This window comes from Medicago sativa, chromosome 6, assembly GCF_051527215.1.
Source record: "Medicago sativa cultivar Bolivia chromosome 6, Bolivia_mono, whole genome shotgun sequence".
Classification (NCBI taxonomy): Eukaryota; Viridiplantae; Streptophyta; class Magnoliopsida; order Fabales; family Fabaceae; genus Medicago; species Medicago sativa.
In genome coordinates this window covers 2,691,509-2,713,822 of record NC_140754.1, presented here as the reverse complement: position 1 = coordinate 2,713,822, position 22,314 = coordinate 2,691,509, and the positions used below count along the sequence as shown (strand labels likewise).

General features: G+C 33.4%; 3 protein-coding genes across 9 annotated transcripts; all 3 read right to left on the bottom strand.

Annotated features, from left to right (window-relative positions):
* Positions 1–1,728: 1,728 nt before the first annotated feature.
* LOC146912022 (GDSL esterase/lipase At5g14450-like) lies at positions 1,729–4,467 on the bottom strand. Of its 2 annotated transcripts, none has more exons than XM_085718703.1 (5): positions 4,135–4,467; positions 3,406–3,597; positions 2,960–3,132; positions 2,499–2,772; positions 1,729–2,010 (listed from the first exon to the last, which is right to left on the bottom strand). In XM_085718703.1, exons 1-5 carry the CDS (start codon positions 4,370–4,372, stop codon positions 1,796–1,798), a joined length of 1,092 nt encoding a protein of 363 aa, XP_085574829.1. In that variant the 5' UTR covers positions 4,373–4,467; the 3' UTR covers positions 1,729–1,795. The 2 variants fall into 2 exon arrangements, with proteins under 2 accessions (XP_085574829.1, XP_085574830.1); XM_085718704.1 differs by having other exon boundaries at positions 2,960–3,018; positions 4,135–4,433.
* A 6,586-nt stretch (positions 4,468–11,053) lies between these two features.
* Positions 11,054–14,342, bottom strand: LOC146912021 (GDSL esterase/lipase At3g27950-like). The gene is made up of 5 exons (XM_085718697.1): positions 14,069–14,342; positions 12,842–13,042; positions 12,472–12,644; positions 11,847–12,117; positions 11,054–11,397 (listed from the first exon to the last, which is right to left on the bottom strand). Exons 1-5 carry the CDS (start codon positions 14,307–14,309, stop codon positions 11,195–11,197), a joined length of 1,089 nt encoding a protein of 362 aa, XP_085574823.1. The 5' UTR covers positions 14,310–14,342; the 3' UTR covers positions 11,054–11,194.
* A 3,925-nt stretch (positions 14,343–18,267) lies between these two features.
* Positions 18,268–22,307, bottom strand: LOC146912020 (GDSL esterase/lipase At3g27950-like). Of its 6 annotated transcripts, none has more exons than XM_085718694.1 (6): positions 21,323–21,791; positions 20,182–21,154; positions 19,852–20,052; positions 19,584–19,756; positions 18,958–19,251; positions 18,268–18,569 (listed from the first exon to the last, which is right to left on the bottom strand). In XM_085718694.1, the coding sequence occupies exons 2-6, from the start codon at positions 20,447–20,449 to the stop codon at positions 18,561–18,563; spliced, it is 945 nt and encodes a 314-aa protein (XP_085574820.1). In that variant the 5' UTR covers positions 20,450–21,154; positions 21,323–21,791; the 3' UTR covers positions 18,268–18,560. The 6 variants fall into 6 exon arrangements, with proteins under 6 accessions (XP_085574820.1, XP_085574818.1, XP_085574816.1 ...); XM_085718692.1 differs by having other exon boundaries at positions 18,981–19,251; positions 19,584–19,750; positions 21,323–21,783; XM_085718690.1 differs by having other exon boundaries at positions 18,981–19,251; positions 21,323–21,774.
* Positions 22,308–22,314: the final 7 nt, after the last annotated feature.

Below are 22,314 nucleotides of genomic sequence, written 5' to 3'. Positions count from 1 at the left end.
GGCCGGGGTTCGAACCCCGGACACCCCACTTATTCACCTTTAAGGTGAATTTCTCTAGCCGCTAGGCTACTTGACAAAAAAAAAATTGTGCATACCTAAACTAAGTTTAAGTGAATATACTTAAACTTAATTTAAGCTAGCAAAAGGTTAACAATTTATACATACTTATGTTAAGTTTAGGCGTACATACCTAAAATTAGTTTGTGTTAACCTTATTTTAACTAGGATTAACATTTAAACCTAGTTAACCCACTCTTAGTAAGTAGTCAATAGAAATATAAAAGCATGGGAGATAATAATTTATTGTTCTCTTCCTTCCACTTGTATATACGAATAATGATACACACTGAGCTCCTCCATAGTTGTTGGCCTCACATCTTTGAAGTGAAGCTATATATTATTAATTTTATAGAGTTGGGTGTTGAATACATTTTTCTTATACATTTGGATTTCCCAATTTTTGAATAGCTTTTGTATGTGATTGTTGAAAGTGATAAAAGTAAACAACTAAAGTGCACAAAAATCAGTTTTTTTATTATTTTTTGGTAATTTTGTTTTAATCTAGCTACATCTTGACTAGTCTTTGGATTTTTTTTTGTTATTTAATTTTTTAATTATAATCAGGGGCAGAGCTAGGTAGCATTGAGGGTGTGCATCTGCACACCCTGGATTTCTGAAATTTGCATCAGTTTTCCTACTTTCATTGCTATTTGCACACCCTGATGTTTCTGTTTTGCACCACCTCATCCTAGATTGGGTATTACTAACACGCGCAGGCTCTGCATTGTTTGGTGTGCACACTGACGCTCACATGTACCACTAATAGTACTACAGATGTTTTGACTTTTCAAGTGTTATTATAAATATGAGGAATGAGTATTTGGAAATTTTTATCACTTATATAAAAGCCAAAAACAAAATTAACATTGGTATCGAATTCGTGTTATATCTGCACTGCATCTACAATTAATCATCCACTACACCAATCAAACACATTTTTACTCTATATATTTGCAAATATAGGTTAGGTGATGTATATTATTCAAAACAAAAATCTTTTGACTCCTTTTTTTCAGAGGAATTATTTCACTCTCACTATTTTTTTGACTCCTATTTTTTTTAATTCTTTTTCTTATAAAGACTATGATTATGATTAATTGTATATAATGTAAATGATATTACTCTTTTGAATTCTTAGTGGGTAAAAGTAACACAAATGTAAATTTATAGTTTAAATTAATAAGAAAAAGGGTTTAATTTCTATGCACCAACTCTAAAGTTATTTTCTATGCGTTCAATGATCTGCTTCTATGTCAATTAATGAATATGACAACTTATTGTTTTCGATGGTAAATGATCAAACAACACATTATTAAACGCATGTGTGAAATAAGTTTACATCGTCATGTCGATTGTCGATGCATACTAATTAGATACAATGAGAAATGAATAGATCAATGTGTATGTTTGTGTGTGTGTGTGTGTGTGTGTGTGTGTGTGTATATATTAAAATTCATAATATTAATAATTAATGAAGTTAAAAAATTTGCACCCCCTAATCCAGGGTCCTGGATACGCCACTGATTATAATACCAAAAGTAACAATGAAAAATGTTCGTTTATGCACTTCAACACATGTGTCGATGTCATATCAGTGTCGGATGGTGGCTATGCTGAGTTAGAGTTTGTTCTTACTAATTAATGTGCATATTTCCAGAAACTAGAAAATTAACCAGTATAACATCTCATATTAAGTGACAAACTAATAGAATGTATGTCCACTGAATTATACAACTTATAAACATGCCTTCCCAATTGGAACTACTGGATCAGAGAAGGATCCATGGATGATTTTTTCAGCAATCAATTGGTTTGCCCTTTGGGAGTAGTGTATGCCATCCCAACTAATATGTTGAGAAGGATTTGTACATAAATTTGTATTCATCCCACAGTTTACGCTGTAATTACCGGTGTAACTTCCGCAACAGAAATCTATTAGACTCACAAATCCTGTCACAAATCAAGGCTAAGTATTTAATTTATATGCACAGTTAGTACGAAAAGAAAATATACCATCAACTAATCATAAATTGTCACGTCGCTAAAAATATTGACTTTAATCAGAACTAACACAAAAGTTGTGTAGATGTTTCATGATGGCTTGATATATTAACACTGACAGTGTATCAAAATTGAACTCGTAAGTTAACGATGTTGGTTTATTTTAGGATTAGGGTTGTGTGTAGTCATAATCTTGTGACTGCACTAAGTCAGTCACATTTGTGGTCGTTCGATCAAGAACAGAAAATTCAAATTTCAATCTTGTATTTTATATTTTTTTTTAAAACAAAATCCGCATTGAAATTTAAACCGTCCAATCTTTGATCTAATCGTAAACATGGTTGGCTGCATGCAGTTATGCGTTACGAAATTGTGACTGCACACGACTCACATAATTTGATGATAATGATGTGTTCTTTTAAAGACATGAAGATCACCTTGGCTCTTTGCATTGCTGATTAGTTCATATTTGGCTTTGTACATATCAACATATGTAAATTTGGCCTGTACGAGTTCTTTCCTTAGTTGAGACACTTGATCCTTTAGCTTGTTGTTCAATTCCTGAGTTATTTTGTTCTCAGATTCCACACAGCCATTGGCATCTAGGTTACCCTTCTTCTTGTTCTGATTAGAGTAATAATTCAAGGGCAAACATCCAACTGGACCGACGTTGTGTATCCAGAACACTCTTGCACCTTCGTTGTATAGTTGCTAAAACATAGCCATGACAAGTATTTTAGTTTTATAGTCCTAAACATACAATTTTGTCCTTAAACTATCACACGCTCTCCAATTTGGTTACGGAACTATATAAATATGATAAATAGTCTCTAAACTATTCTAAATCCAACAAATGAATCCCTTAATGACTCTAAAATATGATAATGTTACCAATTACCTTCACTGCTTGGGAGAAATTGCCCAAAATTTCAGGAAATGACCTTTGAACTTGTTCTTCTGAAAAGCGTAGAAAACCAGAGGCAAGATCATTTAGTCCGATATCAATTGTGTAAAGGGCCTTAGAGAAGTCCTCAGGCCTTGGAAGACCACTTTTGAGAGATGGTTCTGTCTCTGTATTATCATTCATCAGGAATAACAATTTATTACATTTTCATGTCTCAACTCTGATATAAATTGTAGAAAATTATTAAATTCGGAGGATACTGAATAATTTTTGAATGTTTTTGTTGTAAACAGGTGATATTTTGACACATAATTCATAACAAAAATTGACAACAGTTTGGATAGTTAACAAAATTTAAATATGGTGTCAAGACTCATTAATCGTTCGTTGAAAGGCATAATAGAAACAAGCAAGAAAATGCAAAGATGCAGAAAACTAACCGTTATTAAACAGAATCATTGTGTGTGACTTGAACTGTCTGAATTGGGATACTTGATGTCCAAGATCGAATGGACTCCAACCGCTACCAGGACAAATCGATGCACCGCCTGCTGCAAAGTTGGCACCATACCTGTAATTTGATCCAACTGAGTTCAAATATGCACTTAGATACGGTGCCTTCAGTTCTTCAGCTGCATATGTGCACACAAACACACAAAATTGAACAAAGGTATGAGGTAGCTTCAACTCTTCAGTTGCATATATCCACAAAAAATAAACAAACACACACATAGTAATTATTACATAAATAACTAGAAGGTTTAATTTAACGTTTAATTCACGAGTATTACGATTGTGTGATTTTGGTCCCCACTTTCATGAGAGCAATTTTAGTCCCTAATATTTCCATCATTATTGAAAATCTTCTCTCCCAATTGAGCAAAAAACCAAAATTATACAATTAGGACTAATCTGGAGACTAAAATTATATGAGTGAAATTAAGCAATGTATAACATTTTTTGACTGAATTAAGTAATGCATAACATAAGCTATACAACCTTTAAGCTAAGGGTCAACAGAATTGAAGAAAATATGCTAACATTTTCCGATAAACATACGTCAATACGGTCCATATGACTCATTTAAAGATGAGTGAAATTTTTTGATTATTTCATTGATGCATGCAAAAACAATTGAAAGAGGTAAGATAATGTTTCTTTCTACTTACTTATATAATCAATTATGAGACGGCCATCAGAAGCTCTTCCAGATATGTTTCCAAAGCTTATGCCATTAGGAGGTTGATTACGTTTGAAAATTGCATATGCAGTTCCAGTATCTGAATTTGAGTCACCAAAGTTATAAATTGCAGGGTACACACATTCATGACTTGAAACTTGAATAAATGTACATGTCACATACAGGTTCAAACACCAAAGTACATGAATTAACCTCATGGAATTCATTAGGCTAATTCATGAAACTTTAGGTTACAATGACAATTTTGTCACAAGTTAAATGGGATGGAGTTGAAAGACATGAAAGGAAATCTAATCTAAATAGAGTAAATGGAATTTGTTTCATGCTGTATTTACGGATCACGCTTGAATTAATGCTTTGTGGTGCCAAAGACACCATGCTTTTGGACCAAACACCTGGGAGAAAAAAATGCCTAAGAATAGCTAAAAAATAAAACAACAAAATGTGCATAAGAATTATCAACCTTTACGTACCACCCAAACCAACTCTAAAGTTATAGGGTTAGAACCGATGGCTCAAAGCAATTTTGCACAGACAACCAATGAAAACACCCAGAATCGCCACATCAGATTAATAAAATATTAATAGAAAACAAATGTAACTACCTTATCCCACTTCTAAGTGGTTTCATTGGTTGTCTGTATAAAATTGTTTTGAACCGTCCGTCACAATTTAAATTGATTTATAAGTTGGCAATATTCAATTGTTTATTTAGCAAGTTCCAACCGATAAACAAGGTGGTGTAGTGAAGATACCATGAAAAAGAGATATGCATAGAAATACAAAAGCATATTATTAGATTTCATAAAAGTTCTCACTCTTCTCCTTCTCAAATCCTATCCGTCACCACTTTTCTTTCTTATTTAGTTAAATAAGTGATTTTCAGATATTTTCGATTTTGTGATTCACCATCTTTGTGCGGTTTGTTTTTTATTTTCCATCTCAATGTGGTGTTTATTCGATCCAAATTGAAAGATTAGATTTGAGGAAGTGCAGATTCGATCAATTACTTTGGCGTCGTCAACGTTGCAAACATGAGTATTTCGGATACTTGAATATAGTCATGTTTGTAGGCATAAATATTCTACCGTTTGATGCTATTAACATAGATGTTGTGAGTTTGTTCACAGATTTATCCTGCATTGTTTTTAGCAACTTTAAATTTGTATTTTATCGATGTAATTGAAAGAATGAATATCGTTTGTTTTTGTAAAAATAAAAAATAAAAAAGCATGGGTGATACTAATTTTATTCTCGTCTTCCTTCCACTTTGTATCAATTTGTTGGCCTCACTTTGTATCTATTAACGCAGCTATTGCTATCTTGCTTTGCAAGTAATCTTAAATGGAAGAATATTGAGAATAGAAGAAGAATAGAGAATGAGAGTTTGTCATGGAGAGAGAGGAAAGTGTTGGAAAGTTTGTTATGATTTTAATTGATAGATGAAAAGAGTTTACAAGTTATATATATACATGACTTGGAGAGTAAGGCACCATGTACCAAACTAACAAACTTATCCACAAGTAAAACTAATCAAAACTAACTCTACTAAACTTATGGACTAATCACAGCTAATAGTTGTATCGATGCTACTAAACTTATCCACCTTTGACTTGAAACACTTGCTAGTTTAAAAGAGTTGGTGTTGAATACATTTTTCTAATATATTTTCATTTTTCACCCTCTAAATTTATGAAATCAAACTTTTATTTGACAACTTTAGTATGTGATTGTTGAAAATCAATGTCTATGTCTTTGGATTTAGATAATTATAATATCAATATCAAAATTCACAATGAGGAGTATATGAAAAAAGTTTGTTTATGAACTGCTATTTTCAAAGTGAAGGAACACATGTGTCGATGTCATACCAGTGATATGCATTTAATCAAAAATGTTGGTGTTGTAGAGTTTATTCTGACACAAATTTCTGGTTTATTGATTCAAAGACTTGAAAATTATTACACAGTGATGATATCACTTAGTTTTTCTATTGCTTGCTGCGCAAGTTATTGTAGTTAGGGTTTATACTCTACTGCATGTTCATGATAGCTTACCATAGCCTTAGCTTCTTGTATATATATCAGTTGTAAACACTTCATTCAATAATAACAATTCATTTTCTCTTCATTTTACTTGTTTCCTAATATGGTATCACGCGCCTTCTCTTCACAAGAGAAAGGTTGTTACGATCCATAACAGTTTTGTAACCGTTTTTCTCCGCTGCTTCCTCTTCTCCGATCACCATTGTTGATCGTTTCTTTCTTGTTTTCCGGTGTTGATTCTTGTTTATCCACCGTGATTCTCGTTGCTTGTGGTTGTTTCAACCTTGTTGCGCCTTTGATTTTCCCAAATTCACCTTTTTCTTGCTTTGCTTCATCTTCTTCATTGAAGCTTTTCATACTCTGTTTTTCTGCAACTTGAATTCTTCTCTGAATCTTCTATGGCGCCTCGTAATTCATCACCTGATACTGAATCAGTTTACTTTGTTCATCCTAGTGAGAATCCTAATTCTCTTTCTATTACTCCTAAGCTCACCGGTTCCAATTACATCGCATGGAGTCGCGCTGTTGAGCGTTCTTTGGGCACGAAGAACAAACTAGGATTCATCAATGGTTCAATACCTATGCCTGATGAAGATGACTTGAACCGTTCAGCTTAGGAACGTTGCAATCATCTAGTTCAATCTTGGCTTATCAATTCAGTGTCAGAATCTATTGCACCAACTATTGTGTTTTGTGATACTGCTCTTGAGGTTTGGCTTGATTTGAAAGAAAGATTTTCCAAAATTGATCGTATTCGTATTGCAAATTTACGTTCCTCCATTAACAACTTGAAGCAAGGATCTAAGAGTGTTTTAGAGTATTTCACTGAAATGAAATCTCTTTGGGAAGAACTATCTTCACACAGACCAATCCCTAATTGTGTTTGTGTTCATCCTTGCCGTTGTATTGCTTCAAGAACTGCTAAATTTCATAGGAATGAAGATCAAATAATGCAGTTTCTAACTGGTTTAAATGATCAATTCTCTGTTGTAAGAACTCAAGTTCCTCTTCTTGATCCTCTTCCTTCTTTGAACAAAGTTTATTCTTTGGTTGTTCAAGAAGAGAGTAATCATGCTTCTCTCACTTCATTAAGTGTTACTGAAGATTCCTCTGTTCAGATCAATGCTTCTGATTCAAGGAAACCCCAAGGTCGTGGCAAGGTAACAAACCAACTAGATTTTGCACTTTTTGCAACCGTACAAATCACACTGTGGATTTTTGTTACATGAAGCATGGATGCCCCAATGTTAAGAAATCTATGCCTCGTGCTAATGCTGCTTGTCAAGAAGATATAGAAACTGGTGCCACATCTTCTTCTGGTTCAGGTGCTTCTGCAAGTTCTCCTTCTGCTGGTTTTTCTCAAGAACAACTTGCTCAGCTTGTATCCATGTTACAACAATCAAATTTGGTGGTTTCAGCAACCCCTCCTTCACAAGCTACTTCAAATCATATCACTTCCACCAGCATTGCAACACCTGATACTTCTGCAGGTATATCTGCTTCTGTTTCTTCTTTCACAAGTAAACCTTCTTTTTGGCTTATTGATTCAGGTGCTAATGAGCACATTTGTTGTGATCTTTCATATTTTAGTTCATTTTATAGAATTAAGCCTATGCATGTTTCTTTACCTAATGGTAACTTGGTTTTAGCTCATCATGCTGGCACAGTTTCATTCAATTCCAAATTTACTCTTTCTCATGTTCTTTATTCACCCCATTTTAAACTCAATCTCATTTCTGTAGCCAAAGTTTGTGAATCCATGACTTGTTTCTTTCAATTTTATCTTGATAAATGTATCATACAGGACCACCAGTCTTTGAGGATGATTGGTTTGGCTAAACAAGAGGATGGCTTATACAAGTTTTATCCTTCAAGTCAACCTTCACATATGAAGTTCCCTTCTGTTTCTAGTGTTTCTTGTAATAATGTTTCTCTTTCAAATTGTAATAAACATGATCATTTTGTTCCTAATGATGCCTTGTGGCACTTTAGACTTGGTCATTTGTCTCATCAGAGACTCCATAAAACGTCTCTTTTGTATCCTGATATTACTTCTAATAATAAAGATACTTGTGATCTCTGTCATTTTGCCAGGCACAAGCATTTACCTTTTACTTCAAGTTCTTCATATGCTTCTGCCAATTTTGAGCTTATACATTTAGATATATGGGGTCCTTTATTTGTTGCTTCTGTACATGGTCATAGATACTTTCTTACTATTTTGGATGACCATAGCAGATTTCTTTGGATCATTCTCCTTAAAACCAAATCTGAAGTGTCTCATCATGTTCAAAACTTTATTCTTATGATTAAAAACCATTTTCATACAACTCCCAAATTTATAAGATCTGATAATGGTCCTGAATTTCATTTACCTATTTTTTATGCATCTCATGGTATTATTCATCAAAAATCTTGTGTTGAAACCCCACAACAAAATGGTAGGGTTGAGAGGAAACATCAACATATCCTCAATGTTGGTAGGGCTTTATTGTACCAATCAAAATTACCTCCTTCCTTTTGGTCATATGCTATTCATCATGTTGTTTTCCTTATCAATAGAGTCCCTACACCTATATTGCAAAATCAATCTCCCTATTTCATGCTTCATAATAAACTACCTGATATTTCTTTGTTTAAGGTTTTTGGTTGCCTATGTTATGCTTCCACTCTTCATTCTCACATAACCAAATTACAACCTAGAGCTAGAAAGTCTCTTTTCTTGGGATACAAGAGAGGTTATAAGGGTTTTACTCTTTATGATCTGCATACTAGAGAAATATTTGTCTCTAGACATGTTACCTTCCATGAGAACCATCTTCCTCATCATCATTCACCTTCTTCAACCTCACCTGACTGGGAGTATTTCTCTCATCAGTCTCCTTCACCTATTGTTGACACTTCTCCTTCCCAGCCTCCTATTATTGATGATATAGTGTCTTCACCTATTGTCTCCCCTCCTACTCCTATTACTTCACCTGTTGCCCCTTTTGTTTCCAGACATTCATCTAGAAACATTACTACTCCTTCTTATCTGCAAGATTATGTTTGCAGTAACATTCATGCATCTACATATCCCATTTCCAATTATGTATCTCATCATTCATTATCTAATGCTCATTCTTCTTTTGTGTTGTCCCTTCATTCACAACCTGAGCCAAAATCATATGCTGAAGCTAGTAAACATGATTGTTGGAAGCATGCTATGCAAGTTGAACTTCATGCTCTTGAGAAAACTGGCACCTGGAAGCTTGTGGATTTACCACCCAATGTCAAGCCTATTGGTTGCAGATGGGTCTATAAAATCAAGTTTCATGCTGATGGCTCTATTGAGAGATATAAGGCTAGACTTGTGGCCAAAGGTTATAACCAAATTGAAGGCTTGGACTACTTTGACACATATTCTCCAGTTGCTAAGCTTACAACTGTCAGGCTTGTAATTGCTTTGTCTTCAATCCTCAATTGGCATCTTCATCAACTTGATGTTAATAATGCCTTTCTTCATGGAGAACTACAAGAAGATGTGTACATGATAGTTCCTCCTGGCATTAAAACTGACAAACCAAATCAAGTCTGCAAACTTCAAAAGTCTTTATATGGTTTGAAACAAGCTAGTAGAAAGTGGTATGAAAGATTAACTTCCACTCTCTTGTCTCATGACTACCTGCAGGCTGCCTCTGACCATTCCTTGTTTGTGAAGAAAACATCATCCTCTTTCACCATTCTTCTGGTTTATGTTGATGATATCCTCCTTGCAGGCAACTATCTTCAGGAATTCACTCACATCAAATGTGTTTTGGATTCATTGTTTAAAATCAAGGATTTAGGTCAGTTGAAATACTTCTTGGGTATTGAGGTTGCACATTCCAAATCAGGAATTTCTTTGTGCCAGAGAAAGTATTGTTTGGATTTACTGGATGATTCAGGCACTATAGGTTCCAAACCTGTTTCTACTCCTTCTGATTCATCTATTAAACTTCATCATGATTATGGTCCATTATATGATGATGTTCCTGTCTATAGAAGATTGGTGGGTAGATTGCTTTATCTCAATACTACAAGACCTGACATCACATTCATTACACAGCAATTGAGTCAGTTCCTCTCTAAACCTACTCAAGCTCATTATCATGCAGCTTTAAGAGTTTTGAAATATCTTAAGGGGTGTCCTGGCAATGGCTTGTTCTTTCCCAGAAATGCTTCCCTTACATTGCAAGGCTTCTCAGATGCAGATTGGGCTGGATACCTTGACACTAGAAAATCCATTTCTGGTCAATGTTTTTTCTTAGGAAGCTCTTTAATATCATGGAGGACAAAGAAACAGATCACAGTATCCAGATCCTCTTCTGAGGCTGAATACAGAGCTCTTGCATCTGCCACATGTGAGCTTCAATGGCTTCTTTACCTTCTCAGGGATCTGCATATCTCTTGTTCCAAGCTTCCTGTACTTTATTGTGACAATCAGAGTGCCATTCATATTGCCTCTAACCCTGTGTTTCATGAAAGAACCAAACACTTAGAGATTGATTGTCACTTGATCAGAGAGAAGTTGAATTCTGGCATCCTCAAGCTACTTCCAGTTTCTTCCCAAGATCAAGTAGCTGATTTCTTCACCAAAGCTTTACTTCCCAAGACTTTTCATGTTTTGTTATCCAAGTTGGGCTTGATAAACATCTATCAACCTCCAACTTGTGGGGGGATATTACACAGTGATGATATCACTTAGTTTTTCTATTGCTTGTTGCGCAAGTTATTGTAGTTAGGGTTTATACTCTACTGCATGTTCATGATAGCTTACCATAGCCTTAGCTTCTTGTATATATATCAGTTGTAAACACTTCATTCAATAATAACAATTCATTTTCTCTTCATTTTACTTGTTTCCTAATAAAAATTAACAACCATAACTTATGGACATACATCTCATATTAATCTCATATTAAGTGACAAGCTAATAAATGTATGTTCACTGAATTATACAACTTAGAAACATGCCTTCCCAATTGGAACTTGTGGATGAGAGAATGATCCATAGATTATTTTTTCAGCAACCAATTGGTTTGCCCTTTGAGAGTAGTGTATGCCATCCCAACTAATATATTCAGAAGGATTTGTACATGGATATCTATTCACAGTTCCATTTATACCGTAAAGGTTGTGACAGAAGTCCAAACGACTCACAAAACCTGTCACAAATCAAAGCTAAGTATTTAATCGATAGCATTGTTAGTAAGAAAAGAAAATATACCATTAACCAATCATAAATTGTTACGTCGTTAAAAATATTGACTTTAATCATAACTAACACAAATGTCGTATATGATGTTTCGAGAATGCTTGATATATCAAGACTGACAGTGCAGTCACAATCTCATGACTGCACTAAGTCAGCCACATTTGTGGTTTACCGATCAAGAACGGCCGATTCAAATTTCAAGCTCGTATTTTATATTTTTTTTAAATCTGCATCAAAATTTGAACCGTCCAATCTTTAATCCAATCATCAACGTGGTTGGCAGCATGCAGCTATGCGTTACGAAATTATGACTGCACACGACTAACATTCCTAATTTGATGATAATGAAAACATTGCATTCTACTCAATGGTGTGTTCTTTTAGAGACTTAAAGATCACCTTGGCTCCTTGCATTTCTGATTAGTTCATATTTGGCTTTGTACATATCAACATATGTAAATTTGGCCTGTAGGAGTTCTTTCCTTAGTTGAGACACTTGGTTCTTTAGCTTCTTGTTAAACTCCTTAGCTATTTTGTTTTGAGATTTTACACAGTCATTGGCATCTAGATTACCCTTCTTTTTCCCATAAGTGTAGTAATTGAAGGGCAAACATCCAATTGGACCTGTGTTGTGTATCCAGAACACCCTTGCACCTTCATTGTATAGTAGCTAAAATATAGCCATGTCAAGTGTTTTAGTTCTATAGTCAAAGAATAAACGTTCAATTTTGTCCCGAAACTATCACTTGCTCTCCTATTTGGTCCGTGAACTATATAAATATGATGAATAGTCTCTAAACTATTCTTAATCCATAAAATGAATCCCTAAATTACATTAAAGTATGCGAGAGAGATAATTCAAGGACTAACTTGATAGATTAAGAATAGTCTAGGGACTACTCGTTACATTTTTATAGTTCAGGGACCAAATAAAAAATAGTTTAATAGTTCAAGGACCAAGTATTTACTCTTGATCAAATTTTTATATGATAATGTACATTGGAAAATGGTGGTGGCTAATTACCTTCACTGCTTGGGAGAAATTGCTCAATATTTCAGGAATTGACCTTTGAACTTGATCCTCTGAAGTGTATTGAAAACCATAAGCAAGATCATTTTGTCCAATATCAATTGTGTAAAGGGCTTTAGAGAAGTCCTCGAGCCTTGGAAGACTACTTTTGAAAGGTGGTTCTTTCCCTGAATTATCATTTACCAGAAATCACCATTTACTCTTTTTCATGTCTCAACTATAATATAGACAAATCGATAACAATTTAGATGGTTAACCAAGTTTAAATATGTGGTTAATTATGTTGATAAATATAAAGATGTGTCAAAACTCATTAACAGTTCGCTAAAAGGCATAGTAGAAACAAGTCCAGGAAAAAACTAACCGTCATTAGAGAGTTGATTAAACAGAAGCTTGGTGTGTGACTTGAACAATATGAACTGCGATACTTGAAGTCCAAGATTGAATAGATGATAACCACGGGGACGAATAGATGCAGCACTTACTGCAAAGTTGGCACCATGCCTGTAATTTGATCCAACTGAGTTCAAATATGCACTGAGATATGGTAGTTTCAGTTCTTCAGCTGCATATGTCCCCACAAACACACAAAATTCAACAAAGATATATGAGGTAGCTTCAATTCTTCAGTTGCATATATCTAGAAGGTTTAATTCAACTTATAATACATACGTATTACGACTGTGTGATTTTGGTCCCCACTTTCATGTGAGCAATTTTAGTCCCTAATATTTCCATCATTGTTGAATATCGCAGTGTCAGGCTCTCCCAATTTTCACCCTCATTTCCCCTACTTTAAGACTCATGATTGTGTAATTTAGTCTCTCTGTTAGAACAACAACCAGTAACAAAAGATTAAATAAAAGAACGAAAGAGAAAAGGCAATGAGCGCACGATTCGGCCAATTGTGCCTATCTCACTATAGAGCAGTTATAGTTTCGTTTCTTTTATTGCGATAAGAATTAGGGTTTCAATGTTACAAGCTCTATATATAGTACTACTACGATTCAGTTTACAACACTCTATATATGAGCCATACTTCAACACTCATTCTTACACAATTACAATGCAAACACATCGGTCCCTTGAAGCGTAACTCGTCATCATATTATTTGTGAATCTACCAAAACTGCAAACACATTCACAAATGTCTCAGTGGCAACACCTCCTAAATCCAAAGACCCAAATGACTATTTGCTCTTAATTGAGCGGAAGACCAAAATCGTATAATTAGGTCTTAGGAGACTATTATGGAAGTTCTGGGAAAATCATGGAACCCTATCAGTAGAATGGAAAAAGTGAGACAAAATTACACAATAATGATATTTTGATTGATAATTAGTGAAATTAAGCAATGCATAACATTTTTTGACTGAATTAAGTAATGCATAACATAAGGTACAACCTTTAAGCTAAGGGTTAACGGAGTTGGAGAAGAAAAAGAACCATTATGCGAACATTTTCCGATAAAAAACGATAAAAATACGCCAATACGGTCCAAATGACTCAGTTAAAGATGAGTGAAAAAATTTATTATTTCATTGATGCATGCAAAAACAATTTAAAAAGTTGCATATTTGTTTCTACTTACTTATAAAATCAATTATGAGACGGCCATCAGAAGCTCTTCCTGATATGTTTCCAAAGAAGCTTATTCCATTTGGAGGTTGAACACCTGTAAATATTGCATTTGCTGCTCCAGTATCTGAATTTGAGTCACCAAAGTTGTAAATTGCAGGGTACACACATTTGTCACTTGAAACTTGAATAAATGTACATGCCACATACAGGTTGAAACACCAAAGTGCATGAATTAGCCTCATGGAATTCATGAGGCTAATTCATAGAAACTTTTAAGTTGTACACTAATATGTATATTCAACAATTTTTTCACAAGTTAATGTGACAAAATGTGTTTCATGCTGTATTTACGGATCATGCTAGAATACTTTGAGACACCATGCTTTTGGACCAAACACTTGTGAGAAATAAAAATGCCTAACAATAGCTAAAAAAATAAAAGAACAAAATGTGCATAAGAACTATCAACCTTTACCCAAACCAACTCTAATTTATAAAGGTATCTTTCCTCCTCTAAAGTTATAGGGTTAACACAAAAAGTTTAAAGGTGGTGAACCGACGCTTCAAAGCAATTTTGCATGGACAACCAATGAAAATATTTGTTTTTTATTGTTATTTTATTAATCTGATGTGGCGATTTTGGGTTTTTTTATTGATTATTTGTGCAAAATTGCTTTGAACCGTTGATTCACCACTTTAATAAACTTTTGAGTTCTTAATATTAATATTATTATTTTTTGATAAATTGAGTTGTTAATGATTACTTAATTGATTAAGAAAAATGAAACCAACAAATAAAAGGATCAAATACATAGAATGAAAAGATTATTAATTAGTTTTTATTAAAAAAAAAAATTTGTCTGGAACATGTATAAATATTACTAAAAAAATATTACTAAATTACCTTTTGTATAAATACATCCAATGTTAACTATTTATATTTTAAGACAAATTGGTAGTTATTATAAGAGATATATTTTTAAAAAAGAGTGATAAATACATCTAAAATTTTTAGAGGATCATAAATTAAGAGACAAACAAATTTTTGTAAAAAATCTTCTAATTAGAAACGAATGGATTATTATATAGTAAAATTAGATATCAGACTACTCACTGAGTAGTAGATATATAACATTTAAATCCATTTTTGTATAGTAAAAAAATTGTCCAAGCTTCAAGTTGCGGAAAGAGAGGCCTATGGACTGCTGCAGTCTATTCTTTTGGATTAGAGATTTGGGAGTTGATAATGTGATTTTTGAACTAGATTCCAAAGTAGTAAGTATCAGCTCTGAAGCACTGACACTTCTGATCAAATGTGTGTTTGGCATTCGACACATGTAAATGTGCAACACCCACATGAAACTAACACATACAATTACAATAAATTATAGGCTAAAGTGCAACTTTGACCCCATATCTTTCAAAAAGTTGCGATTTTGGCCCCCTAAGTATGAAAACTACAATTTTGGTCCCCTAAGATTTAGCCCCTTTGCATATTTGGTCCTTTTGACCAATTTTGACCGGTCAACGCCCATGTGGCATGCCACGTGGGTAATTATTAAATTAAAAATAAATAAAAAATCATTTTTTAATTAAATAAATGAAAAATCTAATTAAAATCATTTAAAAAATCAGGAAAATTAAAAAATTAATAAAAAATTGAAAAAAATTCTGGAAAAATGAAAAATTAATAAAAAAATTGAAAAAATATATAAAAAATTCTGGAAAATTGAAAAATTAATAAAAATGAAAAAAATTGAAAAAATACTGGAAAAATTAATAAAAATAAAAAATGATTAAAAAAACAAAATAATATAATAAAATGAAAAATAATGAAAAATTCTAAAAATTGAAAAATTCTAAAAATTTATTAATGAAAAATTAATAAAAATTGAAAAAAATATAAAAAATTCTAAAATTCTAAAAATTAGTAATGAAAAATTCTAAAAATTTATTAATCTGGAACATTATATCATTTTTTCACATTATTGTCGATGCCATCATGTTCGTAATGTGCCCGTCTGAGTGTTTGTGTTTCATAGATAGTAGATCATTTTAATATTTATACTTTTGATTGGCATATATAATAAAAGGTTGTATCTGATTTAATACCTTATATAGTCCAAACTCTGATGGAATTCAGAGGCAAATATTGCATCATGAAGAAATAGAAGAAACTAAGTGATAGTTACATAGATAACTTATTCCACAAGTTATCTAGGCAGTTAGTTATAACTAACTAGCTTTAGATTTATATAGCATAAAGTCATTGTATCATAGCTATCCTACACCTCTATGAACTCTATATAAGTTATAATGCTCCTTTTGATCAATTAATGAGAACTTAGTTCATTCATTTCTTCTTTTATAATATGGTATCAGATTTCTATCTCTAGTGAGAGAAGTTTGTTACGATCCACATTTTTCTGTTGCGTTCTTATCTCTTTCTTGCATTTTCTAGCTTTTTCTCACATTTTCTTGCATTTTCTTCTTGTTTCTATCGTGTTTAATCACGTTTCTATCCTCTGTTTCTCTAGAATCTTTCTCTTTTCTCGTTTCTTGTTACACAAGAATCACTTCTTGTTACTTCTTCTTCTTCTTTCTCTTGATTCCATTTTCTCAATTTCTGCAAATCTTCCATGGCTCCTCGTCAAGCTTCAACTTCTCAGTCCAATTCTGATACTGATTCTGTCTACTATGTTCATCCTAGCAAAGGTCCTAGTTCTTTAGCCATTTCTCTAAATCTTAAAGGCTCCAATTATCTTGCTTGGAGTCGTTCAATGCAACGTGCTTTAGGAGCGAAGAACAAGCTAGCTTTCATTGATGGTTCGATGCCAATTCCTGATCTTGGTGATCTCAACCACAGTGCTTGGGAACGATGCAAAAATCTTCTTCATTCATGGATTCTCAATTCTATTTCTGAATCCATTGCTCCAACCATCGTTTTTCATGACACAGAAATTTCTGCTTGGGAAGATTTGAATGAACGTTTTGCTAAAGTTGATCGCATTCGTATTTCTACTTTAAGATCTGCTATCAACAATCTCATACAAGGTACTAAATTTGTTCTGGAATACTTCATTGAAATGAGGTCTCTTTGGGATGAATTGAATTCCCATAGACCTATTCCAAATTGCACTTGTATTCACCTTTGTATATGTGATTCTGTTCATGTTGCTAAGAATTACAGAACTGAAGATCAAATCATTCAGTTTCTAACTGGTTTGAATGATTCTTTCTCTGTAGTTAAGACTCAAATCCTCCTTATGGATCATTACCATCCATTAACAAGGTATACTCCTTAGTTGTTTAGGAAGAAAGTCAAAGTGTTGTGATTTCCCCTCCTGTTAATGTTGATGAATCTAGCATCTCAATTCTCAATCAATGCTTATGATTCAAGAAGGTATCAGACTCGTGGCAAAGGTTCCACCGGTAATGGTAACAACAAGAATGGTTCTAGGTATTGTACCTTTTGCGATCGTCATAACCACACTATTGAATTTTGCTATCAGAAGCATGGTCATCCTAATCTTAGCAAAGCATGGTCATCCTAATCTTAGCAAAGCATGGTCATCCTAATCTTAGCAAAGCAAGTTCATCTGTTAATGCTGCTAACATTGAAGCTTCTGAAGCAAGTAAACCTATGCTGCTCACCAATGTATTATATTCTCCTGCTTTCAAACTCAATCTTATTTCAGTTTCAAAGTTATGCAAGTCAAGTCACTGTCTTGTTTTGTGCAATTGTCTTCGAATAGTTGCACTATTCAGGATTTGAATACCAGAAAGATGTTTGGTTTGGGTGAGAACTTAAATGGCTTATACAAATTGGTGGCGAATTCAAACTTGTATCTGACAACTTTTGTATGTGACTGTTGAAATTCAATGTCTATGTTGACTTATTAGTAGTCTTTGGATTTAGATAATTATAATATCAATATCAAAATTAACAATGAGGAGTATATGAAAAAAAGTTTGTCTCTGAACTTCAATATTTGCAAAATGAAAAACGGGATATTACTAGGATCATGCTATTTTTAATGATGATAAAGATAATGTCGGGAAGTTGACCTTGTACAAAGTGACCTTGCATTTTCAAAGTGAAGTGACACATGTGTCGATGTCATATCAATGCATTTAATAAAAAATGATGGTGTTGTAGAGTTTGTTGTTCTAACAAATTTCTGGTTTATTGAAACAGAAACTTGAAAATTAACCAGCATAACATCTCATATTAAGTGACAAGCTAATAGAATGTATGTCCACTGAATATACAGCTTATAAACATGCCTTTCCAATTGGAACTACTGGATCAGAGAAGGATCCGTTGATAATTTTTTCAGCAATCAATTGGTTTGCCCTTTGGGAGTAGTGTATGCCATCCCAAATAATATGTTGAGAAGGATTTGTACATGGATTTCTGTTAACAGTTCCATTTATTATTTCTTTCGACCCACAGTTTATGCGGTAACCGGTGTAACTGCCGCAACAGAAGTCCAATAGACTCATAAAACCTGTCACAAATCAAAGTTAAGAATTTAATTGATAGCATTGTTAGTATGAAAAGAAAATATACCGCCAACCAATCATAAATTGTTCCGCGATCGTTAAAAATATTGACTTTAATCATAACTAAGTCAAAAGCTGTATCAGATGTTTCGTGATTGCTTGATATATTAAGACTGACAGTGTAGTCACAATCTCGTGACTGCACTAAGTGAAGTCAGCCACATTTGTGGTTGACCAATCAAGAATAGCCGATTCAAATTTCAAGCTTGTATTTTATATTTTTCTAATTCAAAATCTGCATTGAAATTTAAATCGTCCAATCTTTGATCCAATCATCAACGTGGTGGCTGCATGCAGTTATGCGTTACAAAATTGTGACTGCACAGGACTCACATTCCTAAAGACTTGAAGATCACCTTGGCTCCTTGCATTTCTGATTAGTTCATATTTGGCTTTGTACATATCAACATATGTAAATTTGGCCAATGAGAGTTTTCTCCTTAGTTGAGACACTTGGTCCTTTAGCTTCTTGTTAAATTCCTGAGCTATTTTGTTCTGAGGTTTCACACAGCCATTGGCATCTAGGTTACCCTTCTTCTTCTCATAAGAGAAGTAATTGAAGGGTAAGCATCCAATTGGACCTGTGTTGTGTATCCAGAACACTCTCGCACCTTCATTGTATAGTTGCTAAAACATAGCCATGACAAGTATTTTAGTTCTATAGTCAAAGCGTAAACGTTCAATTTCGTCCCTAAAGTATCACTCGCTCTCCTATTTGGTCCCTAAACTATATACATATGATAAATAGGCTCCAAAATATGATAAATGTGACAAACAAGAGTGATAGTTCAAAGGCTAACTTGATAGATTAAGAATAATTGAGGGACTATGCATTAAATTTTTATAGTACATGGACCAAATAGCAGATAGTGTAATACTTCAAGGACCAAGTTTAAGATTTACTCATAATCAAATTTATATATAATAATGTAAACATGGATTTGGTGGTTACCAATTACCTTCACTGCTTGGGAGAATTGGCTCAATATTTCAGGAATTGACCTTTGAACTTGTTCTTCTGAAGTGTGTAGAAAACCATAGGCAAGATCATTTTGTCCAATATCAATCGTGTAAAGTGCCTTAGAGAAGTCCTCAGGCCTTGGAAGACCACTTCTGAAAGGTGGTTCTGTCCCTGGATTATCATTCATCAGGAATCACCAATTTCACCATCCAATGAAAGGCATAACAGAAACAAGTAATGAAATGCAAAGATGAGGAAAAACTAACTATTGTTAGAGAGTTGATTAAACAGAATCTTGGTGTGTGACTTGAACAGTATAAACTGAGATACTTGAAGACCAAGATGGAATGGACTATAACCACCAGGACGAATAGATGCGCCGCCTACTGCAAAGTTGGCACCATGCCTGTAATTTGATCCAACTGAGTTCAAATATGCACTTAGATATGGTAGCTTCAGTTCTTCACCTGCATATGTCCACACAAAAACACAAAATTGAACAAAGATATATGCAAAATGATGAGTGAAAAAGTTGCTTATTTCATTGATGCATATTGAAAGAGAGTAGAGATAAGATAATGTTTGTTTCTACTTACTTATAAAATCAATGATTAGACGGCCATCAGAAGCTCTTCCTGATATGTTTCCAAAGAAGCTTATACCGTTAGGAGGTTGAACACCTGTAAATGTTGCATATACTGTTCCGGTATCCGAATTTGAGTCACCAAAGTTGTAAATTGCAGGATACACACATTTGCTAGAGTTACTATAGTCATTCTTCTCACTTGAGACTTGAATGAAAGTACATGTCACAAACAGGTTGAAACACCATAATACATGAATTATTAGCCTCATAGAATTCATGATTGAGGTTGAAAGTTTCTCTCAATATGTATGAATCCGAAATGGTATTATCAGACTTCTGCCAGAGCAAAGTAGAGTGACCATTTTAATTTCATAGAAACTTTAAGCATCAAAGTTGTATACTGATGTGTATACACTGACAATTTTGTCACAAGTTAAATTATTTATGGTTACATGTGATAAGATTTTGTCTTCACTCTCATTATCATGATTTATTTTTCTTCTTTATATTTCTATTTTTTAAATGTTAGTTTTTAGGCTGAAGTGCACTTTTTCCCTCCTAACTTTCAAAAACTTGCAATTTTGACCCCCTAAGTACAAAAACTACAATTTTGGCCTCCTAATATTTAGCCCCTTTGCATCTTTGGTCCTTTTGGTCAATTTTGACTTATTCAAAGCCTACGTGGCAGGCCACGTGGGTAATTAATTTATTAAAAAAATAAAAAAACCAAAAAATCAATTTTTAAATTAAATAAATTAACAAAAGAATTAAAAAATCAGAAAAATAAATTAATTACACACGTGGTCTGCCACGTAGGCGTTTGATGATGTTGTTTAAAAATTTTATTTTTTTGATTTTTTAATTCTTTTGTTAATTTATTTAATTTTACTTTGCACCTCCAACTGCAAAGTTAGCACCATGCCTGTAATTTGATCCAACTGAGTTCAAATATGCACTGAGATATGGTAGCTTCAGTTCTTCAGCTGCATATGTCCACACAAACACACAAAATTGAACAAAGAGGTGAGTGAAAAAGTTGCATATTTCATTGATGCATGCAAAATCAAATTAAAAAATGTTTCACAATTGTTATATGTGGATGTGAATCATTGAAAGAGAGTAGAGATAAGATAATGTTTGTTTCTACTTACTTATAAAATCAATTATGAGGCGGCCATCAGAAGCTCTTCCTGATATGTTTCCAAAGAAGCTTATTCCATTAGGAGGTTGAACACCTGTAAATGCTGCATATACAGTTCCGGTATCCGAATTTGAGTCACCAAAGTTATAAATTGCAGGGTACACACATTTCTTAGAGTTACTATAGTCATTCTTCTCACTTGAGACTTGAATGAATGTACATGCCACATACAGATTGAAACACCAAAGTATATGAAATAGTCTCCTAGAATTCATGATTGAGGTTGAAACTTTCTCTCAATATGTACGAATCTGAAATGGTATTATCAGAATTCTGCTCCAGCCAACTAGAGTGACCATTTCAATTTCATAGAAACTTTAAATATCAAAGTTGTATACTAATGTGTATACACTGACAATTTTGTCACAAGTTAAATTATTTATGGTTACATGTGATAAGATTTTGTCTTCACTCTCATTATCATTATTTATTTTTCTTCTTTTTATCTCCCTTTATTAAATGTTAGTTTTTATTAATTAATTTTTTTATTTGCCACTGTTAAGTTGATCTTACAAAGACTTGGGCTTGAACCATTTGGTTGATAATATGTAAGAGAGTTTTTGTCATCCCCCCACTTGCTTAAAAACCGACCACGTCTAGAAGTACTGTTCTAGACGTGAAAAAACATGGTTTTGTCCTAATTCACGTCCAAAAGAACCATTTGGTTTTGAGACAAATTATTTTTTGTAAGTATGACAATTATTATGAGATAGAGTAAGTAATTGGCACACCGACAACACGTTAATAAAAAAAATTCATTAACTCTCTGGTTTTTAGGAAAGGACCCTTAGTAATCTAGATTTTTGCAGGGAGGTAAGTAAAGTTTGACCAAGAATTAGTAGACCTATAGAAAAATTAGAATTCTTACTAACCATATAATAACTCTAATCCTTCGATCGTTATTGCTTGCTTATAATTATGTTCTTTGTATGACAAATCATA

Coding starts and splice junctions, on each gene's coding strand:
- LOC146912022 (XM_085718703.1), bottom strand. CDS start 4,372: ATGAATTCCATGAGGTTAATTCATGTACTTTGGTGTTTGAACCTGTAT. Junction 3,598..4,134: donor TCTCATAATTGATTATATAA/GTAAGTAGAAAG, acceptor GCACATATGCAG/CTGAAGAACTGAAGGCACCG. Junction 2,773..2,959: donor ATTTCTCCCAAGCAGTGAAG/GTAATTGGTAAC, acceptor GCTATGTTTTAG/CAACTATACAACGAAGGTGC.
- LOC146912021 (XM_085718697.1), bottom strand. CDS start 14,309: ATGAATTCCATGAGGCTAATTCATGCACTTTGGTGTTTCAACCTGTAT. Junction 12,645..12,841: donor TAATCAACTCTCTAATGACG/GTTAGTTTTTTC, acceptor ATGATAATTCAG/GGAAAGAACCACCTTTCAAA. Junction 12,118..12,471: donor ATTTCTCCCAAGCAGTGAAG/GTAATTAGCCAC, acceptor GCTATATTTTAG/CTACTATACAATGAAGGTGC.
- LOC146912020 (XM_085718690.1), bottom strand. CDS start 20,449: ATGAATTCTATGAGGCTAATAATTCATGTATTATGGTGTTTCAACCTG. Junction 20,053..20,181: donor TCTAATCATTGATTTTATAA/GTAAGTAGAAAC, acceptor GGACATATGCAG/GTGAAGAACTGAAGCTACCA. Junction 19,252..19,583: donor AATTCTCCCAAGCAGTGAAG/GTAATTGGTAAC, acceptor GCTATGTTTTAG/CAACTATACAATGAAGGTGC.